The 27,929-nt window shown below is 45.8% G+C and overlaps 1 protein-coding gene across 1 annotated transcript in view; it reads left to right on the plus strand.

Annotated features, from left to right (window-relative positions):
* The first annotated feature begins 15,707 nt into the window (after window positions 1-15,707).
* The window catches only part of AMN (amnion associated transmembrane protein), a 42,706-nt gene continuing 30,484 nt past the window's right edge, over window positions 15,708-27,929 (plus strand). Inside the window, exons 1-3 of the mRNA XM_050956013.1 lie at window positions 15,708-15,765; window positions 16,401-16,519; window positions 16,605-16,649. Coding sequence (XP_050811970.1) covers window positions 15,708-15,765; window positions 16,401-16,519; window positions 16,605-16,649 — 222 coding nt within the window. The remainder of the gene's footprint in view (window positions 15,766-16,400; window positions 16,520-16,604; window positions 16,650-27,929) is intronic.

Genomic DNA, 27,929 nt, shown 5'->3' on the forward strand with positions numbered 1-27,929 from the left:
TCGGGGGTAGCCATATTAGTCTGTATCCACAAAAACAACAAGGAGTCTGGTGGCACCTTAAAGACAATTTATTTGGGCATAAGCTTTTGTGGGTAAAAACCCCACTTCTTCAGATACATGGAGTGAAAATTATAGACACAGGCATAAATATACTGAAACAGGAAGAGAAGGGAGTTACCCAACAAGTGGAGAACAAGTGTGGACAGGGCCAATTCAGTCAAGGTGTGTCCCAGGTCCTGTAGCAACTTCAGAAAAAAAAAACACATAAAAACAGTTCCTTTCCCCACTGACCCCCGGGGTCACCAGCTCTGTATTGCAGGCTTGTGTAAACCTTCCCCTCTTTCCCTCCCAAAAAGCTTATGCCCAAATAAATCTGTTAGTCTTTAAGGTGCCATTGGACTCCTCATTGGTTTTGTGGCATTTAAATAGATGCTACATCCTCTGCTGACCAATACTAGTTCAACAGTTAATTTCTGGGTGTGTGATTGTTTTAAATAGAGAGAACACTAATAGCCACACATATGGACAGAAAAGCACAGTCACGTCTAAAAGCTAATGCCAATGGTATTTTTGGTTCTGCCACTTATTTGTAATGTGACGAGTGATTCTCTGTGTGATTCATAGTTTGTAAAATGGGGCTATTGCGAAGATTAATTAGTCAAAATTCATATAGTATGTCGAAGATGTGAAAGGCACCATGCTAGTACTTGGCATGAGGCTGCTTGCTTTCATTTCTGTGCATTGATTTTTAGTTCCTTAATCTCTTTTTCTCTCTTTCTGTGCCATGTTCCAGCCTGACTCATATGTGTATCTGTCTCATTCTCATTCATCCATCTATTTCTCAGTACTGTTGAGTGCTACGTACGTAAGTGAGAGAAGCTTTGTGTCTGCCAAAGGAAGGGCGTGAATCTCTAGGAGCCTGAGTGTGTGTTCCTTCCCTAGGTGAGATCCCTGTGAGTGGTTGTGTTCCAAGAGAAACAGTAACTGTGCTCAAAGCCCTTCAGCCTGCACAGAGGTGGGGAAGTTTCATTATCTCCATTTTTACATAAGGGAAAAGATTTGCCTAAGGTCAGAGGCAGGAATTGAACCCAGCTCTCCTTACTCTCAGTCTGGTAGCCTGCCCACTAACAGGCTGCCTCCCTATCTGTTCCCCAGCTCCCTTTACTGGGGGAAGGCTTGCCTAGCTGAGGCATGCCTTTCATTGTGCCCTCATCCTCATCTGTAGTAATGAGGAATTGCACAGCTGAGGGCCCTCTGCCGAGAACATCCATCCCTTGATATCGCCCCAGGCCCAGGTCCTGGGCCCAAAGGAGGGGGACCATCCACCGTAACACCTCCAGGGCAGGCAGTGGCTTGCAGGGGGAGAGGTAGTCTCTAAACTGATTAGGCCCCAGCCTGTTGTGGGACTTTAGAATCAGGAGCTAGGACGCTGGAATGATGCTGAATTCATCTTTCTGCATGAAGGGTTTGATTGCAGCACCCCTGACGAGAACTTTGGCAAAGGGGCGGGATATTACAGTATGTGTTTGATGTCCTAGATCACTCCCTGTTTGGGAGTGAAGCCCTGGCCCTGCCAAAATCAGTGGAAGAACTCCTGACTCCAGCGGGGCATGTCTCTGGAGCTGGACCCTCACGGCTGATGAAGAGTGACCAAGCCAACAGCTGCTCATTAACTGGATTAAAAAAAACCAATCTCAGTTGGTGTCTGTAGCTATTGTTCTGAGCAGTAGATATAGGGGAGTGGAGCAGCAGCCATTAAAGTGTAGAGCCTGTGGGCAGCACGTGGCCTGGATTCATACTGCTCTTCTGGTTCACATTCACAGAGAACAGGCTGAGTCTGAGCCAGCCGGGAGGCAGCAGCTTTGCTGTGTTTTTCGCTGCCTTGGAACAGATGGCTGTGTGCATTCCAGCCCAGTGAATGGTGCTGGACAGGAAGCTGATCCTCCTGGCTTATGTGTGCTTTGTGTGCACACCGCTCTGCCCTCCTGCCCCCGGGCGCACGTGCAACCTGCCAGTTTGTTTTCAGAGGGATTTGTTTAGTTTCTGATGAGGCACTGGACAGAACGGTTAGAAAAATGCAGTGTCACGTGGCAGCCAAATTATGGGCCAAAACCACACCAAGCTTGTACCCCTGTGCGGCCATGGTTTTCTTGCCTTTGTCGTAAGCAATCCTCCTTTCCTGAAGCTTTTATGGTTGAACATTCCCTTCCTTCCATCATGCCCACTTCCGAGGGCCTATGAAAATACAAGGGATTTTACTGCAGGCCAGCATAAATCTAAAGAGCCCACACGGCCAGATTTGCGATTGGTAATGAGAGAGGGAGGCATTCACCTCTTTATGGCCTGTCCCCACCTCATGGAAAACACTGATATGGATTTGGCCAGCATCCAGCCAGACAGCTATTGTCTTGCAAGGCTTTTCGCTAGACAAGTTTGCAGGCCACATTCCTCTTCCTTTTTCCTGACTCAGGGGAGGTGGAGCCATGTGGAAATTGTCATCTTCCTTTCCCTTTCACTGGAAGGTCTCTGGGGGAAGAAGAGTAGGGAGTGGTGGGGGCGGGGGGTGTTAGTCTACATACCATGCTTAGATAAGAGGTTGGTATGATAGATTAGCTCAGCTCTCTGGGGGTAGGGAAAATGTCTCTGAAGAGTGTCTGCAGTGGAGTTCCCTGATAAATCCCAGCTGAGGACCAGGCCCTTTGAGAAAGTCCCTTTCCAGTGTGTTTTCACAAGGGATTTGAGTGACGTGGTTATTTTTGTGTGTGTGGTTTTACTTTAAAACTGCTTCAGCCCCTAAAACACTTTCTGCAGAATTAGCTAGACCTGTCCCTGCCCCCAGATGCCACCACTTTCTCCAGCACTGCTCTGGCTTTGTGGGAAATGACCAGACTGTCTCAGTCCAGCTGCTAGCAGACAAGTGCCCACAACACAGCCACCGCTGGAAGCAGTCGCGGTTGGAAGCTGCTGGGTCATCTGGGGAGGCGATGGTCCCTCCATCTCAGGGTGGAGGCATGTTGGTACAGAGCTGCGCGGGGAAGATTGTGCTGCTGCTACCTGTGCTGTGCTTATTCTGTGGAAAAAGGCAGTACTCTAGGTCTGTCAGTTCCCTGCTTTTCACTAGCACTGACTTCATTAAAAACCTGTGCAGAAGTGTTTGCACAATGTGCTGATTATTGAGATCAGACTTCACCCACAGAGCACGTCTGATCTACGTATCTAGGTGCTTCCATGACTCCCAGCCACATAGTGTTTGAGCACTTCAAAGCCAGCAATAGATTGTATCCCCATGAGACCCCTGGCAAGTAGGGAAGTATCCTCCCATTTCGCAGATGGGGAACTGAGACACTGGATAGGTTTAGTGCTTTGCCCAAAGTCACACCAGAAGTTTGTGGCTATGTTGAGAACCAAACCCAGGCCTCATGAGTCCAAATCCCTACTGTCTTGATCAAACCTTGTTCCCCTAGTCAGGCAGAGAGACGGTCAGTCTTACTTCTGATGGGAGAGATTTCCAGAAAGCTGAGAAGGTAGGAGAAATACCCCAGCTCCCTTCTCAGAGCACCTACTAGGCTGCCTGGAATGGCACCAGTATACAGAGGCAGATGCTTATGTGCATCACACACCTGGCCTTCTGTGTTGATCACGTAGGGCTGATAAAACTCCACCTGCTCATGTTGAGTGCCCAGAACTGTTATTGTCTCTGAACCTGGAGTGAAGAGGCCACCCTGAGCTGCAGGGTGGACTAGTAAAAAATGGGATGGTTGTTGCATTTGAGACCTCCAACCTAGTCTTCTCTGCTGCAGAGACTCTCTGAGACAGTGAGCACCAGGGGCACGTGTAACACCTCACTTGACATACCTGTTGCACTGGATGAAAGTGACCTGAATTTCCATAGTGCTCAGCAGGCAACTCCCTGTGAAATCAACAGCAACTGTTGGTGGCAGATATCACATCGATGACACAGATGCCAAAACATTGATTTAGATGCCTAACTTGGGCACCTGTTTGAAAATGTTGGCTACAGGGTACAGAGAACATAAGAACGGCCATACTGGGTCAAACCAATGGTCCAGCTAGCGCAGTATCCTGTTTTCTGACAGTGGCCAATGCCAGGTGCTTCAGAAGGAATGAACAGGACAAGTAATTGTCAAGTGATCCATCCCATCACCCATTCTCAGCTTCTGGCAAACAGAGGCTAGGGATACTTCAGCTCATGGTTTTGCATCCTTGCCCATCCTGGCTAATAGCCACTGATGGACCTATCCTCCATGAACTCATCTAGTTCTTTTTTGAACCCTGTTATAATCTTGGCCTTCACAACATCCTCTGGCAAAGAGCTCCATGGTTTGACTGTGTGTTGTGTGAATAAATACTTCCTTTTGTTTATTTTAAACCTGCTGCCTATTAATTTTATTGTATGATCCCTAGTTCTTGGTGTTATGAAAAGGAATAAATAACACTTCCTTATTTACTTTCTCCACACCAGTCATTATTTTATAGACCTCTATCAATCTGCCCTTAGTTGTCTCTTTTCCAAGCTGAAAAGTCCCAGTCTCATTAATCTCTCCTCAAACAAAAACTGTTTCATACCCCTAATCATTTTGTTGCCCTTATCTATACCTTTTCCAGTTCCAATATATCTTTTTTGAGATGGGATGATCAGCTCTTCACACGGTATTTAAGATGTGGGCATACCATGGATTTATACAGAGGCAATATATTTTCTGTCTTATTATCTATCCCTTTCCTAATGATTCCCAACATTCTGTTCGCTTTTTTGACTGCTGCTGCACATTGAGTGGACATTTACAGAGAACTATCCACAATAACTCCAAGATCTCTTTCTTGCATGGTGACAGCTAATTTAGATCACATAATTTTATATGTATAGTTGGGATTATGTTTTCTAACATGCATTATTTTGCATTTATCAACATTGAATTTCATCTGCCATTTTGTTGCCAGGTCACCTAGATTTATGAGATCCCTTTGTAATTCTTCACTGTCTGCTTTGGACTTAACTAGCTTGAGTAGTTTTGTATCATCTTCAAATTTTGCCACCTCACTGTTTACCCCATTTTCTAGATCATTTATGAATATGTTGAACAGTACTGGTCCAATACAACCCCCTGGGGGACCCTACTATTTACCTCTCGCCATTCTGAAAACTGACCGTTTATTCCCACCCTTTGTTTCCTATCTTTTAACCAGTTACTGATTTGTGAGAGGACCTTCCCTCTTATCTCATGACAGCTTATTTTGCTTAAGAGCCTTTGGTGAGGGACCTTGTCTGAAAAATCTAAGTACACTATATCCACTGGATCACCTTTGTCCACGTGCTTGTTGACCTCCTCAAAGAATTCTAGTAGATTGGTGAGGCATGATTTCCATTTACAAAAACCATGTTAACTCTTCCCCAACAAATAGTGTTTATCTATGTGTCTCATAATTCTGTGCTTTTTCAACCAATTTGTGTGGTACTGAAATTAGGCTTACCGGCCTGTAATGATCCCTTCTCAGAAAGCCTGCTGCCTGGGGTCACCCTGTAGCATGGACAGGCCTGGAGTACCATGTGGCCATGTAAGCTCTGAAATTCCTGGGCCAGCCCTTTCTCCCTCTCCGGCACTGGGAAGGGACAGGAAACAATTGGATGAAACTGGCTGCTTGCCTTCCTTAGATCCATAGATTTCAAGGTCAGAAGAAACCACTGTGATCATCTCGTCTGACCTTTTGTATAATATAGGCCACAGAACTTCCTTGACTTAATTCCTGTTTGAAGCAGAGGAGATTTTTAAGAAAAATATCCATTCTTGATTTAAAATTTTCCAGTGGTAAATCATTCCAATGGTTAGTCACTCTCACTGTTAAAAATTTGCACCTTGTTTCTGGTCTGAATTTGTCTAGCTTCAACTTCTTCCAGCTATTGGATCACGTTATACCTTTCTCTGCTAGAATGAAGAGAAACTCTGTTAACACATTTCTGTTCCAGTCTAGGTGCTCCCAGTTGGACCAATTAAGAGGCTGGGGCAGCACCTGAGGGCTATTGAATCTCAATCAGGAGTCAGAGCAGGCTGAATCCGTCAGGAGATGAAAGCTGCTGCACACAGAAGGTGGTTCCTGGGAGCGGGCTGAAGGTGGGAGAGGTTTGCTGGCAGGCATCACCGAGCCAGAGCTGGAGAGGGCTTGAAGGCAGGAGGAGCAGCAGAGGAGATGCTGACTGGCTGTAAGCCAACAGCTAAAGCCGAGGACCAGAGAGGACTGAAGGCAGGGGGAGTGGCAGAGTGTCTTGACTTCTACTTGCTGGAAAGCTAGACCCCCAAGGAACAGTGAGAGAGCCAGGGGGAGTGAGGATGCCCTCTGGCAAGGCTGCTCCCAGCAGAGAGGCTGTGGGTGTTCCCGCTTGGAAGAGAGGGGTTGCATCTTAGAAGAAAAGGCTGGAGTGGCTATCCCAGCAGAGGGCAGAAGAGGACAGAAAAGGAGCCTATCTGTGATGGAAGACACTAAGGTGTGGTGAAAACAAGGACTTTATGCACTGGGGTGATATTGGACTATATCTTGGTACTTTTGTTATGTTTTGTTAATAAACTATATTGATGGAGTAGAGGACAAGCTTGCATGGAGTTACCAGGGCCCCAAGAAGGAAACTAAGGTGAGGGGCCACTTGCAGGGCTGCCCCAAGGCCACAAGGGGGCACCAGGGAGGAGGCCATTCCTCTACATCCACCATGAATCCCAAGATTTTTTCAGTCACTGCTTCCCAGAGGATGTCCCCCATCATATGACCTACATTCTTTGTTCTTAGATGTGCACAAGCACATCCTCCTCTTCCAGCTACTGAGCAGACCTGCCATAGGAGAATGGAGGGCGTGAGCCCTGTGCTTCCCCCATCCCCAATTTCCTATATGTTTTTTCTTGGTAAGACACGTGTTCCTTTTGAGTGGCTAGTAAAGGGTTTGCCAAGGATCTGGGGGATGCTGTCCAGAGCTGCTAGGAAATGGGATCATGGACATTCTTCCAAGTGTAGTGATGGTGGAATGTGCCCCAAATTAGCTGCTCTTAGCTGCCAAAGCTGTGGGCCCACATCTCGTGGGCTGCCAGAGCTGGTGCTTGTGAGAGGGAGCAATGAGTGCTGCTGCATCTTATGTGGCCCCCCACACACACCTGTTTCACAGCACTGCAGTTATATGAAGCCCTCAGAAATGTTTCTCATACTTGTGAGTCTAAATCTAGATCTAGAGGAGGGAGGTAGAGGTGAGGGAGGCAGGTTTCCCACAAATCTTCTCCCACTAGAGGAAAGAAAGCAGCAAACTGTGGTAGTCAGCACCAGAGCAAGTCTTGGACACAGCCACTGTGGCATGTCCACTAGTGAAGACGAGGCCTTTGAGTGGCTATATCCAGAACTATGTGGTATAGCACATACATACCCAAACAAAAGCCTGACTGGGACCTCATCCCCCAGCCAGACATGGTGACACATGGCCTGACAGAGACCTCATTCCATAGCCAGGTACGCTGATGCGTAGCCTGACAAGGACCTCATCTCACCCATGGCCGGACATGCTCATGCACGGCCTGACAGAGACTCCATGGCACAGCTAACCATGTTGACGCACAGCCTGACAGAACTCCCCCCAGCCCCCTGCTCACAGTCGGACATGCTGACACACAGCCTGACAGGGACCCATCCCACAGCCTGCCATACTGATGTACAGCCTGACGTAGAGCTCCCCTCACCCACAGGTGGGCACGCTGACACACCCTGGCACAGACCTCCCACCTCCACCCACAACCTGACATGCTGACTCATGCCCTGACACAGGTCTCCTCACCCCCATCAGTTAGACACACTGACACACACCTCCCCTTCCCAGTTTAATCAGCCATACGAACAAACCTACCTACATCCCACCCTACACAAAAACATACACATAGTCCTACATGCCCACCCACTCATACACGCCAACTGATCAAGGTCCATAGTAGCACATACCCTCATGCATGTCAACAGTTCAGTGCAGAGAGACACAGCAACCAAGACCCTCTGACAGACACAGAATGCTTCTTTGTGCACACCTTACTACAAACACCTAGGCGTAGCTATCCTGAGACTCCCCACCAACCATGCACACACACTTGATGCAAACCCCTCTCTTGATGCAAACCCACTGACCCTAAGCAACAGAGTCTCTTCAAGCCAGAGGCAGAGCCAGTGTGAGTGGAGGTCTGTGGAAAGTAGCTGGCAAGTGGTAACGCTGGGAGCGTAAGTGGAGAATAGGTGAAGCAGACAGTGTGTCCGGAATTCTCCCTCTGCCTCTCTGGGATTGTGTGTGCTTCTAGGGCATTCAGAGAGAGACAAATAGTTGTGAGGAAATATGTTCTTCCTCCTGCATTTGCTTATATTACTGCCTGTTATTCCCTTTGACCCCTGACTGCCTGTCCAAGACTGTGCTGGGATAGAAAAGAAGCCATAACTGTTCAGATAATGAGAAAATCAGTTGGTGTCCAAAGTCCAATTACAAGCCATGTCTGTGAGCTGCTTTCTTCCAAGGACGCTAATTGAAAACACATTGACACTACTATTAGGAATTATAAAATAAGAGGCATTTTGGAGTGGAGAATGACATACAGTAATAACACTTAGCACTTGTGCTGTGCTTTACTTCTTCAAAGCTCTTTACAGACAGTCAGCCTAAGAATCTTCAACCACAGTAAGGTGGGCAAGTACAGGTGGGGAAACTGAGGCATAGAGAGACCACTTGCCAAAGCGCCTACAGCTAGGCAGTGCAGAGCTGAGACTGGAACTCTGGACCCCTGACTCCCATCCCCTGCTGTCACTATTACATCATGCTCCATGCAAGTTAAAGCAATGCTGTGAAAAAATCGGTGAGCTTTGATGAGACGTTAAAAATAACCTGGTCTCTGAGACTGGACAAGTCTCCGTGTCAATGAGCCATATCCCAAAGCATCATAGTTCTCTAGTCTTCTGCCAATGTTTTTGCTCCCCTACAGATTCTCAAGTGTATGAAGCATCATGTGACACTGGCTAGTCCAAAGTTCATGAGAGTGCTGGGAAGGAAAGTGCTAGCAGCAGACTGCGAAATGAAAGGTCTGTTTTTCCTCCTCCTTTTCGTGCAGCTCCTTGGTGAGTAATGATAGGACCTGTCTGAGAATGGAGAATGAGGGCAAAATGGCTTTTTCCATTTCAGGCTTTAGGTAAAGTAGAATAAAGCCAAAGACTCTGTACTTGGTGACGTATTTCTAATGCAAGCGGAAAAACTCATTTCCAAATGGACAAAGACAGAGTAGGTGGGCTGTGATTTGCATCTCCTGTTCACTGCAACTCTGCTGCTTGGGTTTCTCAGCTCTTTTTATTTAAGGCTCTGAAGAGTTGTCTTCTGTTGAATATGCATATGTATTTAATATTCAGAGACCATGATTCCACAGCAAAAGGACTGATTAAACAGTCAAGTGATGTTGATATAGAGGCAAAAGGTGCATTAATGCAATACTGTAGTGCATAGTTAAAGTCAGGAATTGCATAAACTGAGGCTGCAACAGTTCGGTTAACTTGGCTGCATTGCGCAATTTGGGGCCAGATCCTTAGCTGTGTAATTCAGCCTTACTTTGTTGAAAGCAAGGAAACTATGCCGATTGACCACAGCTTAGGATATGTCTGTATGTTTTATGGTACTGGGTATGATACACTTTATAAGGTAAGCTACATATATCCAGCAAAACAGGGATAGAATTTTCTACATATATGCAATGGAATGAACTTATGCATTCTGTTAGAACTTTAACCTTTCCTTTTCCTGACTCTTGGGGATTTTAACTTGGCAGTTGTAGCATTGCAGCAACAGTTTTTTGTATGTAATTTTGTAGGTTTTTCACCATAAAAGAAAAAGACAAAACAAAAAAATGCCCATGTTTAGATTTCAGTTCAATAAGGTTCTCACGCACATGCCCAATTTAAAACTAGTGAGTTTATTCTATTGGGTTGGAGTATCATTACACTGCTCTGGCAATGTAAAGGGGCCTTAAAATGGATTTTAAAAATTCCCTAATTTAAGGCTCCTTCATGGCTTTAAATCAGACTCAAGTCTGTTTGCTTCAGTTAGATTACTTGTGTGCTTTAAGTTAGCCATGTGCATATGCCCGTTGCTGAACCAGGGCCTTAATGTTAGCATTGGAATGGTCCCAGTTTGGCTTTGGAATTCACACTGCATTGAAGGGGGGAGGGAGTGAATTCTCCATATTACTGCCACTATGGTGTGGCTGCAGACCCTCCACTGCAAGGCTGGGTTACAGGGCAGCAGCATACCTGTTTACATGGGGAGGGTTGCATCCTAAAGGACAGAAACATTTTCATTTTAATGAAGGTGTGACAGTTCTTGGGGTATCCGGGACTGTGAGTCATCTTGTTACCCCCACCTCCCCTCCCCCTCCCACCTCCAGCATGAGGGAGTCATGCCCGTGCTAGCTTCTTAACGCCGCCAACATGTTAGCCTCTCAAGCTCACTCTTCTGGGATATGCCAGCCTGACCTTGTTTTGCACGTTAACAAGAGGTACGCTCCAGTGCCTGAGTTCCTGTAAAGCATTCTCCAGTGAGATCCAGCCCCTGACACTGGTTAATCCCAGAAATCCCAGAGCCTCTGCTCCCAAAAAAGCAGTGTACCCCAGTTTATCAGTTTTACCTTAAATCACTGTACCTGTATAACACACAGCACTTGTGAGCACTTATAATAAAATAAAATAAAGTTTATTTAAGAAAGAATAGAGGTTCCACTAGAAATGAGAGAGAGAGATGAAAGCAAATGGTTACGATATAAACCAAAATCAGAAAATGTGAATTAAGGCCTCCATTTAATAATAGTTATCTTTCCTGCCTAATAAAGCAGGTCCCCCACCCCCAAAGTGCAATCTGTTGGAAAGCCCGGGAACCAGGATCCAAACATTCATGAAATATCCCCTACTCAACAAGATGGCTCCTTTGTGAATGGACACAGTTTCTTCCTCCACCTTGCGATATGCTGAATCAGTCTGTTGTCTCTATTCACAGGCTTTTATAACATTCCTTTTTATCTCCAAGTTCTTTCAATTGTTGGCTGTTGTCTTTGATGGTTTGCCATTGACAGTTGTGGGTTGGGGCAAGGGTAGAGAACTGAACATTGCATTATATCACCGGCTGACCAGAGAGCGGTGACAACTCCCTTCCACTTGAATGGCCCATCACCAAGACACAGGATTCCCTGGTGACTAAGTTGTACTCCAGGAACATAAGGTATAGTTTTCAATATAGTTATGTAATTCCTTAAACATTACCCATGCATACACATCTCACAATGGGAAGTTATAAGCTGTCAGCAAAGACCTCGCATGCCAGCCTTCCTGGATGGACTATATGAGAGTGAGTATTAGGTGTATTGAGTTTCTCAGGTCTGAGACAGCAGCTGATTGTAAAGAATAATGAACCCTTTTGTACCAATGGGCCTCTGGGTCACAAAAGAATAAGAATGTGCAGGACGCACTAGAAATTTTGGAAAGTCCTTTCTATGGTTTTCAGCCCCTAATGTTAAAGGAGAAGTGGGGGTTTTGTTTGTTGGTTGTTCTGTTTTGCTGTGTGTTTCAGTAAGACCATAAAACCACACTGTAAGATCTTGTCTTCAGTAGGCAACTGATGTTATTTTAACATATGTAGGTGTTGGAGGCACAGTCTAGGAAGCCCCCTCCCCTGAGTTTGCCTCCTGGGGTTCCCCACTAAGGTTTAAACGTCGACCAGTTAAAACATGTTAAAACTACAACTATCCTGTCTACACTATGGTGCTTTTTTTTTTTTTTCCATATTTTAAAAATAACCCTTTTTTCCTAGTCTGCCATACGCAGTGATTGTCTCAATAGCACTGCTGGCCAGGCCACACAAAAATAATGTTGCAATTATATTACAAAGGAGATCATTTGGTGCTGCTAAAATTTCAGCAGAGCCCCACTAAGTCTCTTCCCCATCACTCATAGCATTCATTGTGACACCTCACCACCACATGAAGTAAGTAATGGCACAGTTGCCTTTACTGGTTTAAAAAGTGGTTAGCATTTTTAACCATGAGAAAAGTGCAAATTTATTTTTACTGTCCAGTAACTCTCATGATTGAAACCATTTTACTCAGAATGTTGTCAGTTACATCTTGAGAGACCAACCTTAGAAAATGTTAGCACCAAAGGAGAATGTTTACAAAATGTTGTGCAAAAACAGGAGAGAGGAATGGAAACTATCTTGTAACCTTTTCTATGACAGAGGCTCTCATTTGATTTTGCTAATTTCTGGAGTGAGATACACTTTCTAAACATGTCCAATTTTTATCATTAAAAGATCCACATTAGTATTGTTGGATGGCAGGCGGTCCTGACTTTGAACCATCATTCCTTAAACTCATCCTTTCAATCCAAAACAGACAGAGGAACAGAGACAGAGTGAGGGCTTGGCTACACTGGAGAGTTGCAGCGCTGGTGGTGGGTTTACAGCGCTGCAGCTTAGTAACTGTCCACACCTGCAAGGCACATCCAGCGCTGCAACTCCTGGCTGCAGCGCTGGCTGTACACCTGGTCTGCTTGGGGTGTGACGATTGCAGCGCTGGTGATGCAGCGCTGCTCATCAAGTGTGGCCACCAAAAGGGCTGTTATTGGCCTCCAGGGTATTAGGAGGTATCCCAGAATTCCTGTCCACAACAAACCGGAAGAATGGCTGAACTCCGAGCTCCCGAGCTCCCCAGAGCTACTTATCTAAAAAACAAACACAGCTGCTCTTTGCTCCAGCGAGCAACGAGCAGAGGCAGGGGAATTGCTTTGGAATGTTCACAGCTGTTTGCTTGAGGAGAGAGTGGAGTCCGTGTTGAGCAGCTGCTTATGTGGTCTGAAGGCTATTTAGGAGTGCATAATTTGCATTTAGTGAATAAGAGAGGAATGGGGGAAGGGGTCAAAACTTTTAAAATGATTGAAGGTAGGTGCTGTGTATCTTCCAGTCCTTAGAACTTGCAAGACAGGGAGCTGAGAACAGTGTCAGCTCCAAAAATCCACTCTCTCTGTCTCCCCCACGCTCCCTGTCACGCTGCACCCCACCCCCGTTTTGAAAAGCACATTGCAGCCACTTGAATGCTGGGATAGCTGCCCACAATGCACCACTCCCAACAGCGCTGCAAATGCTACAAATGTGGCCACACTGCAGCGCTGGTAGCTGTCAGTGTGGCCACACTGCAGCGCTTTCCCTACACAGCTGTACGAAGACAGCTGTAACTCCCAGCGCTGTACAACTGTAAGTGTAGCCATATTGCTGCACTAGTGACTTTTGCTGGCTGATGGAAGGGTTATACTGATCAGAGCAAATGTTTGTGCCTGTGTCTATAATTTAAAAATATGGTGGGCAGGGAGATGGTTGAGAAGAGAGCTAGTAAAAATGTCAGGAATTCACCAAATTCTTGCAGGATCAGACAATGTGAGACAATTCCCACAAAAAAGATTAAACCAATTCAGTGTCCTGTGTCACAAACGCATGTACAATGGGTCACACAGACTCCAACAGTAGATATACAAGGAGTGGCCTGATCTGAATTACTGTGTGAACTCCATGTATATACACACTTGATAAGACAAACTTCATTTTCATCTGGTTTGACTGGTGGCTGCCTGTGACTGTTTTGTCCACTGTGGCAAGCACATCTCCCTCTTCTGTTACCTTGGACTCACCCTCCACCCCTCACTACCTTGCTTGTTTATTTAGTCACCCCTTCCATGTTGTTTAAATTGTAGACTATGGGGCAGGGACTGTCTTTATGTTTGTACAGTACAATGGGGCCCTAATTCCTATAGAAATAAATAATAAGTAATTTTAACACACTGGTATTTGGTAGTACAACATTCTCATTTACCACCTGGAGACATTGTACATGCACAGACAGTGCTTCTCTCTCAGCCATCAGTGATCCGCAGCTACATGTTAATCACAGCATTGAAAATGTCCCCTGTGCTCACTGATCACGGGGAAGGGAGGATTTTGACATTGCTTAATTTAAGACATACACACAGGCTATGATGCCTTTTTGCTCCTATGCAGAAAATTCCATCTCTGGCATATGGAGGCAAAAGGATGCTCTAAATCTCAGCTAAGTCTCTTTAAATCTATCCCCGCATAATGAAGCAGGCTGCGTATAATTTAATCAGGGCTAAGCAGGCTGGTTGAATACTGCAGATCTGGCGTGAATATAAACATTGGTTCAAATTCCCAACCGCTGCCTGGTACAACCATTGTCACACTCCTTTGGATTTGCTATGCATAATCATTAGTGCAAACAGGTTTGTGTTTGCACAAGTGTTTAGGGACTGGCTATTCTTCCTACAATTCCCATATTCATTTGCAAGGCAGAGGACTTGTGGCGAGACAAGTGTATTTGTTTGTTTTGTGTATGAAAAGTCAAGGAGTAGAAACAATATCATGTGACTTAGCTGACCACATGCCTTGAGTAATGAATAATAGTGAAGAGTCCAAATGAGTTGTTTGCAAACAAACTACAAACTGAGGCTGGTTCAGCCAGATTATTTGGCAAATGTTTAGAAATCACCAATCCTCTCCTCTCTCACCAACGGGCAGTTGGTCCAATAAAAGCTTTTACCTCACTCACCTTGTCTCTAATATCTTGGGACCCACACGGCTACAACAACACGGCTTAGGCATTACTAAGGCATCTGCAGAAGAGTCAGTTCATAAAAGAAAGGCAACAGCTACATTTGTCAGGTAGTTTATCCACACTGAATAATTGGGCCCAACTTCCTCATTTTTTACGATGGCATTTTGACATCCACTCTAGATGGTATTGATTGTTTACAAGTGCTTGAGTCACCATGAGATCCAGTTGCTAAATTAGACTTTGTCTACAAAGGAAAGTTGTACACTGCATTAGCTATACTACCGTACTGCCTAGCATGCTGACTCTTTGTACTCTCCGGTCTGTCTGCATCCCTCTGTTGTCTCTTGTCTTTATAAATAATAAAAAATACAGGTATAAAGGTGCTTTGGCTGTAGCAGTGTAGCTATTCCTGTATGGGGTGAAGAATAAGCGTTACCCGTATAATGGCTTGTCTATACTTAAAACCCTTCTGCAGCACTGCTGTGCCACTACCTATGCTGACAGCAAGGGTTCTCCTGATGGCATAGGCGTGCCATCTCCCCCAAGAGGTGGTAGCTAGGCCAACGGAAGAGGTCTTCCATTGACCTAGCACTGTCTATTCGGGGACCTAGGTTTGCTTAACAACTTTGCTCAGGGGTGTGCCTTTTTCACACCCCTGAGCGACTGAGTTAAATCAGCCTAATTTTCTAGTATAGACCAGGCCTCGGGCACATTTATATAGCTATGACTGTCTCCAAATTAGGAGTTGTATCAATATAACTGGACTGGTAAAAAATTCCATCTCTAACCTACATAGTTATCCTGGTGTAAAATCCGTGTCTAGACCAGGCCTTACTTCCTCTTCTTGTTTAAAATCATCTATGTTTTTTTTCTTGATCTTTTGCACTTAACTCTACACTCAATCCCAGCCCTGACCTAATTAAACTCCTGTCTCCTTCCATGAGTAATAATAATGCAACTGCAGAGATAAATAAGAGGAGAGATGTAGCCTTGGTTGACTGGTGAGGTGGAAGAACATGAAGGAAGGTGCTCAACATGGCAGGAGCCAGTGTCACCAACTCTCATGATTTCATCATGAGCCTGACAAATGGAGGTGTTTTTCTTAAGCTCCTGGAATCATGTTATTACTTGAGAATCTCAGCTTTCAATTAAAAAAAAAAGTTTCTACTCCTCCTGACTGCAGACAAAAGCTTGCAAACAGGGCCTGTAAAGGCTCAGAGACCAGAAGACAGATCAAAAGGACCCAACAGGCAGTATTATTCAAAGCTGATGATTTTAAAGCCAAACTCATGGGGTGGAGGAGGGGCCTGAATCATGGTGTTTTGAATGCTTTGGGTTGGCAGTCCAGAGGCGCTGCACAGTAGAAGGCTCTTACACCAGCAGTGTGTAGGCTGCAAACCAATGGCAAAGTCAGCAAGTTGATGAGCATTTTGCCTGAGTAAGATCTGAGGAACAGCTGACATGACTGGGCCCTCTCGTTCCAGTCTGAGACACTGGCAGCTCATTTCTTTGCTGAGTGTTGTTTATCTTTGTGTGACTGTATTAACTCATTCTGGGAGAAGTTTGGGGCCTATTCAGGGCCAGATCCTCAGCTGGTGTTAGTTCCTTAGCTCCATTGACCTCAACAGAGCTACAGTAATGTACACTATCTGGCCCACAGTGTGTCTGGAAATTGCTGTGTAGAAACAGAATAGAATTGAATTCCATTTCTTTCTTTGCCTCGCCTAGTTGCTTCGATTGCTGTGTACAAACAATGGATTCCAAACACCAATTTTGAAAATGCTTCCAACTGGGATAAAGACAGAATCCCATGTGCTAACGATGTGGTCCTTTTCAAGAGTAATCAGGTATTTAATTTCAAAATAGCATTAATTTGGGCCAATCTCTACCTGTTTACAGAAAATGCCCTCAGCCTTTTTGTATTTCTTGCAGGAGATCTCGGTCTTTGTCCAATCAACTCACTCTCTGACAGACATGGTAAGGACATGTATTGCAGCACCAAATGTGGTGGTGATGAACGCTGTCAAAAATATGAGACAGGGCCAGCTAAGTGACACAAGGACTGCCGCAGTGCAGGACACCTGGGTTCCCTAGCCACTTCTGGTGTCTCATCCGATGACCTGGGTGGCTGAGATGTGTTTTCACAGGCAGCTGGAGTCATGGGGGGCAGGTGGACCCCCCCTTCAGAGATGCTAGCCCCCGGCCCTGCTCCTTCCTCCCAAGGCCCAAACTCCTGTGGGCAGAGCCCTGAGCCCCCTTTCCCGCCTGCCACAGTTGGAGCCCTGAGCCCACTCATCCCCACTCCCTCCACAGCTGGAGGAGCCCCAGGCAGGCTCGAGCCCCTCTCTGCCCCCCCACCCCATGGCTGCACCTGGCCCCAGCCGTACTGCCCAAGACCCAGAGCTGCTTGTTGGGAAAAGCAAAAGCTCTTCCCAAAGAATGCTGAGCTTTTTATATGCACCGTGCAGGTTCTGAAGTGGCTGAGGAGGTGGTATCTGCTCCTCAGCTTCCCAGGTTCATCAGTAATGTCTCTGGAGTCCAGGGAGAACCTGGAAAGCTGAGGAGCAGATACCACCTCCTCAGCTTAGCCTCCCCAGGCCTTTTATACCTACTACCTATGGTTGGAGTTTTGCTGGGAAGGCCAGAGTGGGTGGAGTGTTACAGAACAGCCCCATATTGGTTGTTTTTGGAACCATGTCAGAGCTGTTCTCCGAGGAAGCCATTCATTGTCCAGGCTGAGCGAATAGCACTCTTCTTGTGCCCATGGGGAGCAGAATGCTGCTTCTGACTTGCACCACAGAAAAGAGAGTCCCCCCAGGATAACCAGACATATTAATGTAGTTCATTGGGGGTGGTACCAGAGCTAGTGGGAGGGGAGGCATTTGGAAAGAAATCAAATTATCCTTCAGTGCAACATTGTGGTGGCAGTGTAAGTAGGAGGGATCGGGCCAAGGCTCTGGGGCTGAGGGCTCCTTCATGGTGAGGTTGTACCTTGAAGGTGTGTTCAGTTCTGGGCATCCATATCCCAGAGAGATAGCACTAACCTGGAGGGAAGGCAGAAAAAAGCATCAATAACGCTCTGGGGGTGAAGGGAGGAACCAGCACAGAATGTCCTATTTATACAGTAGCTTGAGCAAGTGAATGAATAAGATCCAGTGCTGAGAGGTTCTGAGCTCCTTCATCTTCCACTCACTGCCGTGGCAGCTGAGAGCACTCACTGCCTTCTGGGAGGGTATTTGAAGGGCATAAAAACAGCAGGGAGTTGTAACTGAGTGTCATGGGATCAGGTGAAAAAAAGGAGAAGTTAAGATGGCCACAAGGGAGAAAATCCTATTGGCAAAATAATATTAACAATAATAATTTTTGTGCATGAAGCCCCATATGCTGTAGCATTCTAGTTCATAACAAAAACTATCAGATGAAAACACCATCAAGTCCTCAAACAGATCTGAGAGCTGCTGTACGGTGCCAATAAAATTGATGGAAAAGCCTCCCTGAGGGAAGTGGTGGCGGTGGAAGATCTATCACTTAGTCAGAGCTCGTTGTCTGTCTAGTCACTGACTTCCATGGGACTACCCATGTGCATAGAGCTAAGCAGGTGCTGTGGTACTTGGCTGGATCAGGGCCATAGTGAGGAGCCCAGACACCAGTGTGCCTTTCCTGTCTGGCTCTCTGCCCAATCTGTGGTACTTCCAGGTTATCCTATCACTGCTTAGCACCATTTAAAAACTGACAGGACAGAGCGAGATCGGGGATATGCTGTAGGGAGCACTAGTGTTTGCAGGGGGATGAACTAGGCAGCTTAATGGGTCTTTCCTATTTTTTATTTCTTGTCAATGAGAGGCTCATCAGGATGTCAGAGGTGCTCCATACGCAAGGCAAGGTATGAACTCTCACTTGGCACTTTCCATTCATTCAAAAATATCATGCTTAGCTAATGTCCCAGATCTTTTTCCCTCACTTCACTAAGCTCTCTTTGAATAGTGACCATTTTTAGAGAGTTTCAAAAATTGATCATCTAGGGAGAAAATGGGAGTTTAAAGCAAATTGTGTGATGTGTGCACCGCCCTGGCAGGCAGCCAGATATTCCTGTTAACCGCGATCATGTCACACCAAAGTCAGTCTGTCTTGATTTCTGTGCAAAGAACATTTGTTCATGGAAATGGCAACTGAGGTTGCCATGGTGACCTGATTTTTCTAGCTGTCCTTATACCTATTATAATTGGATTTGTTTTGGGCAATTCTAATGTACCCATCACCTTAGCATCCAGGCCCTAGGATTGTCATCCAGTTGTGATCTAGTTGTGACAGAATTGTCCTTGCCATTTATTTTATTTTATTTTAGCTGCCATAAGTAGTTTGAAAACTCGCCATTTCCCCCCAACCCTTTTTTTTGTGTCACTGTATCCAAATAGGCCCTATAAAAGTTTGGATTATAATTTGTATAAGCTGCCTAAACTACTGATAGCTTTGGTGCTTTAATAACACAGAGTGCCACATTTAACTCTTCTATAAATGCTTGGAGGAATTATCATCTATCTATCTAAACTATAAAATACGGAGTTTTTAAATGATGTGAATATTAGCAGGAAAAATAAATGCCAAATATCGGTTCAGTAGATTTTATTTTGTTTACTGATTAATGGATAATATTTATAAAGTACTTTGTAATCCACTATTGAAAGTGCATAACTGCAAAGTATTTATTATTATTCATTATGGCATTAACCTTTCAAAAAGAAGCCTAACAGCTAAGATTTAAAAAAACCTAAGACAGACCATATTTCCTGACAAAAAAAGGACAGACATCACAAAAGCTTAATACAAATAACAACTTCATCTGTAATAGAAAAGGAACTCTGTCTTACCTGAAGGACTTATGAGGGAACATTGATGTATTAGGATTCTACAGCAACTAAGAAAGGGTCAAGTTATTAAAGCAGACTGAAGAAACTGTTACCTTGCCTGATCTAAGCACCACATTGTGCTGTGGTTTTTAGACAGAACTTGCCATTTGAAATTAATGCTGCAGTTGTGCTTAAAAATAAATAGGCTGCTGCAGAGCTCAGTAACTAGTTCATGTCAAAGAGGCAGGTTTGTCCCTTGCCACGCGTAGGCGTTAGGTGGTGAGGATTTAGAGTGGTAAATATAACTCATCTCACTGGCACAGCAGCTTTTCCCTCATGTCTATTACATCTTTATCAATATACATGATGGAGGGCTTGATCCTGCAACACGCTGAGCATCCTCGAGTGCCCACGGAAGCTAATGGGAGCTGAGGATGCTACGCCCTCCCAGAATCAGGCCCTTAACTAGCTGCTAGCTTTGCTGCTATAACATCAGACCCATAGTTCCAGCCTGACTCCCAAACCTCCTCCCCGCTCCCGTAGTTTGCACCCCAGAGGATGTGTCTGGCATCAACTGACAGGAACTCTGCTATGAGAATCTCAGCTGAAGATTTCATTCTTGCCATGCTCTGAGGGATTTTATGTCTAATTATGGCTCTGAACCTTCTCAGCTCTAGACATTTATTTTGCAGCATATTATATAGGCTTCTAATGAATGGGAATGTGCTGAAGTCATTTAGCCTCAGAATTTATGTTTTATAGGATTTTTGTGAGATAGGAACCCAAAGCGAAAGCCCTCAATCTTCGGGGAAGTTGGGATCCTCAACTAAATCCAAAGTCCTCTGCTTAGGCCCCTTTCTGTGAAATGGACCTCGATTGGAACAACTGGCTCTGAATTTTGCCTTTTGGACCTGATGTCTATAAAGTGGGTCCAGACACTCTCCAGATCTAATCCCATCAAAAGACTTAACATAAGTCATGCCAAATCAGAGTGCCAAGTTATTACTTTTTGACATTAACATGGCACCACAAATGTACATGGTACTTTACAAGATGTGGAACAAGACTCCAACCTTGCTCAGAAGAATTTAGTCAAAAACCACTACAAAATATATGGGGTCAGATCCTCAGCTGGTGTGAATTGTCACAGCTCCTTTGACTTCAACAATTTACAACAGCTAAAGGTCCACCTCAGGACCCTTTGCATACTGACCCAAGTGCTGCTGCTGTAAAACAGGGTGTCTCTAAACAACGAGACTGACATCAGGCCACCAATCAGCCACCATATATAATGCAGACCATTCATTTGGTCAAAGTGTAACAGACATAAAGATTTACACTATATTGATCAGAGCAAGTTTTATAGGTTTCTGATTCAGCTCAGCTCTCTCCATGTATGGTAGGTGGGTTTCTGTTCTCTGTTCTTTGTTACCACGTGATAAAAATAATGCCAAGGTTCAGGATTTTTTAAAAATCAAGGAATTGATCTGCCCTCTTACTCCTGGGAATGGCCTGAAATTTGGTGCCTAGGTCATCAGAAAAATTGATTTTCAGGATTAGAGAGAAAAGCAAAAATGTGCCTCTTTAGACTGTAGCCTCAATATTTCTGTGAAATTAATCACATAAATCAGCAGGACTACCTTAAGCTTTTCAGTCTCCATGGAGACGCTATACAGCCTTTGGCCAAAGAAGTGGCCATCACATACTGTACAATCAAAGGGCGAAATTCAGATAAGGGACTTAAGCTCCTATTGACTTGAGTGATTTCAATGGAAGTTAGGCACCTAAATACCTCTGAGGATCTGGATCTTATAGATCTCTTCTCTGCAAGTTTTCCACATCTTCATTCTCCATTTTCCTTTTCTTACTTCCATCCTATTCGTTCTACTTGTCCTCACCTCAAATAATCTCCCTGTCTCCTAGGTCTTACCCCTTTTCAGATATTTTGTAGACAGTTGTCATACCCATAGTCTATTAGAGTAGTAGACAAGCTAATTCTCAATATTTAGCTCTTTTTATCTTTCCTCAGAAATCAATCCCTTCGTCCCGCTGATCATTTTTGCTGTTCATCTCTGAATTTTCATCAGTTTCTCTACATCTTTTTGATACTGAGGCACTCAGAATGGACTGCAGTGTTCCAGGGAAGCTCTCAGTTTATGGTCTTTGGTGGTGTCCTGCCTGTTCACATGGGAATGCAGAGCATGACAAAACATTGATGGGGTGTGTGTGTGTGTGTGTGTGTGTGTGTGTGTGTGTGTGTGTGTACAAGGTAGTGATGAAGGGCTAAATAGGATATGAAGGTTATCATTTTTTGTTTTGATAGCCAATTCTGGGTTTTGTAGAGAATCAATGTAACTCAATATTCCAGTAGGCTTTGCAATGACATTTAGCTGTGATGCAGGGAGAGAAAGCGTGCTCTCCTTATTCAGCTAGAATCTTAAAAACAGGAACTTATTTCATGCTCTTGGGGTTAAAAAAAAATCAATGTGTAAAAGCCTGCTGCATCTCTTTGGAAGTGTCCTCAGTGCTGTCACTCATAGGAGCTACCTGTCAAAATCTCACTCCACACATTAATCTGCCCTGGATTTAGCCCAGGTTTAACAAAGCCCATAAACTGGCTGTGCGTGACAGTCTAACAGGAGCTGAGCAGAAGCTGGCTGTTGCAATTTGCCTCAGAGAACACAGGATTCACCCTCTGTATTGTGGGCCATGAGGTACTCAATATACATAAAGCTTGGTGTCCTATAGGCTGTCTCGAAGGGCTGAGTGCCTTCAGCTCCCAATGATCAGCTTCTGAGCTGGGCTCCATGAACATGTTGGGAGTTTGGAGGACTCTGCACCTGGCAGAACTGGGCCCTTTCTTGTACAGTTCAGTGATTTGGACAGAAGCCAAATTTGGGTTGTTAGTGGATCAGAACCTGGCTCTCGGTCACCACTTCAAATCCAGACTAGGGGTACAATTTTCAAAAGTACCTAAGTGACTTAGGAGCCATTTTCAAAAAGGGCTTGAGCACTTAGGGCACTAAAGGGCAGTATTTCAAAGTTATTACGGCACCTAAAGATGTAGTAGGTGCCTAGTGGGATTTTCCAGAAGTGCTGAGGTGTCAAGTGCCTATTGAAATCATGGGAAATAGGTGCCTAGGTGCTTTTGAAAATCCCACTAGGCACCTATTGCATCTTTAAGTGCCTAAATGCCACTGACAATTTGGCCCTAAGGCGCCTATGTCTCAATGAATGTCAATGGGACTTAGTCACTGACGTCACTTAGGTGCTTTCAAAGATTTTACCCTAGGTTTGTACTGGCTGGAAGTTGTTCCTATCTGATGGCTGCTCAGGAGTGCACTGAAACTGAGTTCTGTAGCCTCAGATTAGTTCCCAGTGGATCGGTGCCCAGATCTGAAGAATCCCCACCTCAGCTGGAGTGAAATGGCTTGGATGGTGATGCTGCCCACACCGAGAACAAGGACTAGCTGGACAATGGAGACTGAACTGCGTGCTCCCCTCAGGAATGTGCGCTCTAGGAGAGGGCTGAGGTGCATTGGCCAGAGAGGCTTGCAGTGCTGCTCCCCACATCAGCCCTGTGCTCTGGTCTCCAGGGCCACTCCCAAATCTGTCAAGCAACTGTGCAGCCATTCTATTGACATGGCTGGAGTAGCCCTGTGTGCCTCTAATGTAGCCCTATTGTGAGGAGGGGGCAGAGACCATGCAGGGATGGCTTTTCTGGCTCCATTCCCATCCTTAACCATGCTCCTCCTCCCTGTCCTGCAGCCTGCCCCCCCATCTGCCTGATCTGCCCCACACAACTGTGACAACCACCAGGAATCCTTCCCCTCCCTTTGTGCAGTGGAACTGCATTGGGCCTGTGGCCTCAGTGATCCCTTGTGAACATACGGTTATTTTTGTAATTGTCTCCCCCTGCAGCGAGTGAAATGGGGCAGCGCCTGTCTGTGGCTGCTGGAACATGCACCACTGAACATGGGTATTGATGAAGAAGCTCTGCAGATGTAAACAAGGGGGTTATTGCAGCATCAGCCAATTTATGCAGGTCGTCTCTCTTCTCACTCTGTTATGTGAAAGGAGAAGAGTGGCCATAGCAACCTCCGCATTGGTAGCTTATGGAGGCTGCTGCTGAGTGCCCAGGCTCTTCTGTGAAACACACATTCCCTGGTTAATGTGCCTTGCACACGTACTCCTCAATAATGTGGTAAGGACAAGATGTGCATGTAAACCCTAGCACACTGATCCTCCTTAAAAGTGCGGGAATGAATGCTGATCCTCATGAGCTGCACAATCCTGCAGAGAGAGGGGAAAGAAATATTTTAAAAACCAATCAAGTTGCCTGCATGTAACTGGGAATTAGCATTCTAACCCTGGAATCGCTCTCCAACATCTGTTTCACAGCTGTCTGAGTCAGATGTCAGTGTTGCAAATGGCTTCTAGTACTGCCAGTCTCATGCAGGCTCTTTGCTATTCAGGCTGGCTAGGTGAAATAAGCACACCAATGCGCAGGATTGCTGGTGTGCAAAGTGCTCATCTTCCCGGGTTATATTTTTAGTCACCTAATTGTAAGAGCAGAATGTACTAAGCGTTGCAGCAAGACACTCCTCTGTTTCTGGTAGAGGTTGATCTTGAAATGCCAATTGCTCTCCTGGGGCCTGGTTCTAATGAATTGCGATGTTTCACACTAGTCCACTAGGCACTGTAGGTCCCTTAGCTTCTGAAACAGCAGGAGTGCTGGCTAAATATACAGAGAGGAAGGATGATTTTCCCTGTGATGGAGGTGGAAAGCTGTGCATGTCAAAGGGTATCTTAGGAACCTGTGTGTTAGGTATCTATGTGTGCATAAAATTACAGGGCCAAATCAAACAGAATTGCCATTGACTCCTTGTGAATGTGAGAAAGGACTGCAATCAAAGCCTGTGAGGTCATGCAGCCCAACCCCTCCTGGAGCATGGTTGTTCCCTACAAAACAGTTTCTAGTGGAGGAGCTTTTCAGATACCATCATTTCCTGTTACTCTTGGGAACAGCAACAGACTAGAGCAAAACAAAACTCTGTTTAGATTCCTTACACTGTATAGGGGAAGCCTTCTCAAGGGCAAAAAAGCCTTCTCAAGGCCATGTCTACACTACAGCTGTTACAGTGGCAGAGCTACAGAGCAGCACCTGTGTCCCTGCAGCAGCTGTCGCGTAGACACTTCCTGTATCCATAGAATGGGTTTTTCCATTGATGTAGTTAATCCAGCTCTCCAAGAGGTAATACAAACAATTCATACTAGGGTCTTGCATCTAAACTCTTCAGCACAGGGACTTTGTCTTTATTTGCCTGTCACCACAGACAAACCTATTGTGCTATGTAAAGAAATATACATACTACAGTGAGGTCTATGTAAGACTTGACAATGGCTAGATAGCTGGTGTGCTGACACCACTGCCTGTTGTACTGATCAATACTGTCTCATTGTTTCCTTACATTCTCCCCTCCTGTCTATATCCATCTGTTTTCTACTGTCTTAGACCGTCAACTCTTTGGGGGCAGGGATAGTCTTTCTGTTCTGTGTTCACTCAGTGTCCTGATCCTTGACTATGATTCCTAGATCCTGTGGTAATGCAAATAATAAATAGTAACAATTGTTAGTAAATGGTGCTTTTCACCTGTTGATCTTAAAGTGCTTTATGAAAGTGGGTTAATCTAAATAGCCCCAGTTTATAGATGGGGAGCCACCTGTACAGTCCCAATGTCTTCCTGTTCTGCCCTCACTGACACCTGGACAAGCATGGAGCTATGCTCATAGCAACCGTTGTAGCTGCTAGCACAATCACCTCATTCCTTGCCACAGGACTAAAATTATCCATAATCCTGGTGTATTTCAGAGAAAAAAGAACAGGAATCTGGAGTATAGGGATCATGGGGGTGGATGTTTTATGCCTACATAAGGCAGCTCTGGAACAAAAGCTCTCTCTCATATTATTATCCCGCAGAAAGGGAATTTAAATACCTAGGTTAGCTGGTTGCTGACAATGGCCGTCCTGCGATGCCCAGCATCATACCAAAGCAATTTGGTGCAAATGGCAGAAGCTGACCCCAGTTCAAGATGCCAGTAGAGTTAAAAGGTAGAGTGTATAAAACTGTAATTCAACTGTTCTAATCCATGGAGCAGAGACTGGGCCAGCAACCAGAGATCAGCATTCTTTCCACTCCAGAAATGATGATGTTGAGACACAAGCAGTGTTGAGATGGTCAAATGGTTGGACACTCTGTGATAGAAAATGAAATAAGGCTGTGAGGAACCTAATGCAGGTTGCCCGAGTTGAAGAAAAGTCGAGGGAGGCTAGGCTACATTAGTATGGACGTGACCACGGAGACCTGAGAGTGATATTGGTTAGGATGGCTCTTGCGATGGTGGTGGTGGACAGAAGACAATCAAGGGGAAAGCCAAAGACTTGTACATGGACCAGATATCAGTGGATCTTAGAGAGATCCGTTTGCATGACAGCCAGGTATGTAATTGTGTGTTAGAAAAAGGCTACAAAAGTCGCTGAGCCTGAATAGGGAAGTGGCAAGAAAGAAGAAGAGATTTAGCAGAGAGGGAAAGGAATCAAGTGACAGTGGGGGTGGAAAGCTCTCACTGGGTTAGATTAGTCCAGGACCTGGGCTGGTGGGTGGTGATTTTGCCTTTAGCAACCCAAAAAATTGGTGGGCACATTACAGGTATCTGTGCTTTAAAACCCACTTTCTATTTGCTTGATCAATAAATGAGTTAGCAGCTGTGTTCTTAGCAAAAGACCATCACTTCAGCTATTGGAAATGACCCAGCTGCACTGAATCGAGATTGTGCCATCAGGCTGTGTCAGTACAAATGACAGTCTAGAGACGGATTTCTCTGGGGAGTCCTATTTATTTGCAGGTGTGCTCCTCGGGGAACAGGAACACTGCACAATCTATTGATACAGCTCAGTGCACCAGGCATCCAGGACAGTGACCAAAACAGGGGAAAGTGACCCTAACATTTATTCTAGGGCTCTTCCATCCACAGTGAACAAGGGGCTCTGGTCTGGTGATGAGAACAGGGGACTGATAGTTAGCCCTCCTGGGTTCTAGCCTCACTTCTTCCACTGATGGGCTCTGGAACCTCAGGTAAATCATTAAGTCTTTCCGTGCCTCATAATAACCTCCTAGGGGCTGGGTTAGGAACTGCTGGATTGATCCTTTTCTTTTAACTTAAAACACTGGGTGACGTGCTGGCCTCAGGGAGGTCAATGGCAAAACTCCTGTTTACCTCAGTGAAGCCAGGATTTCACCCATTTTGCCTGGGATTTGCACCTTGATTTCTAGCCGCTTGTAACAGGGTGTGCTCTTTTACTGCTCTGTTGCCTCCTAGTGGTCCATCCGGGAATTAGCCCACCACATGGTCTGACACCCCTTCCTGTGGTTGCTCAGCCTGTTGTCCCATTCACTTGCTTCATGGCCTCTCTCATGGGCCCAGACCTGCAGCGCTTTCCTCTTTGTGGTGTAGCCTTCTGGCCAAGACACACTGAAATTCTCCCCCTTTCTGGGGTATTATCCAAGTCTCCTTCCAAACTCGCCCCAGGAGTCCCCAAATGGACTGTCCGTAGCATGCCACCCCCAAGGTGACATGTAGGGGAACCCAGACCCGCCCTCTGCACTAGCTTCCAATCCAAGGACCCTTGGCCCAGCAACTCAGGGCTGTATTCTCCCAGCCCTTACTGCTTTCCTACACTGCCTATGACAGGGTACTACTCGTCCCCCTTGTATCAGGGAGCGTGACTGCAGGGTTCCTCACTGCAGCCACCTTCTCTCTTGCTGGCTTCATAAAAGCCCTGCCTGTTTCTGCCTAGGTGAGCTTCATCCCCAATTAAACCTCATTGCATCCTAGCTCCCCTCCAGGTGAAGCCTGTGGTAATTGGCCCCTCTTGCATAGGCACTGACAGGGCTGGAGCACCCATAGGCAGCCAGCTCCCCTCTCACCCCAGCGCCTCCCACCCACCAGCAGTCCTGCTGATCAACTCCTTCCTCTCCCTCCCAACACCTCCTGCCTACCGCAGTCAGCTGTTTCGCAGCATGCAGGAGGCTCTGGGAGGAAGGAGGAGGAGCAGGGATGGGAGACGCTCAGGGGAGGGGGCGGAACTGGGTAGGAAGAGGTGGGGCGGGGGTGGGAAGAGGCAGGACAGGGTGGAGATTTTGGGGGAAGGGGTTGGGTTGGAGCGGGGCCTGGGTGGAGCAGGGAGTTGAGCACCCCCCCAGACTCAGAGGAAGCTGGCGCCTATGCTCTCTTGCCTACATTAACCCCTCCAGGGGGTAGTGTGAGGTGAAAGCCCTATCACTCAGCTCTAGTAACATTTGTCATTATTACACTAAAGAGGGGAGTGTCTATGGGAACCCATTGAGGG

This window comes from Gopherus flavomarginatus, chromosome 5, assembly GCF_025201925.1.
Source record: "Gopherus flavomarginatus isolate rGopFla2 chromosome 5, rGopFla2.mat.asm, whole genome shotgun sequence".
Taxonomy (NCBI): domain Eukaryota; kingdom Metazoa; phylum Chordata; order Testudines; family Testudinidae; genus Gopherus; species Gopherus flavomarginatus.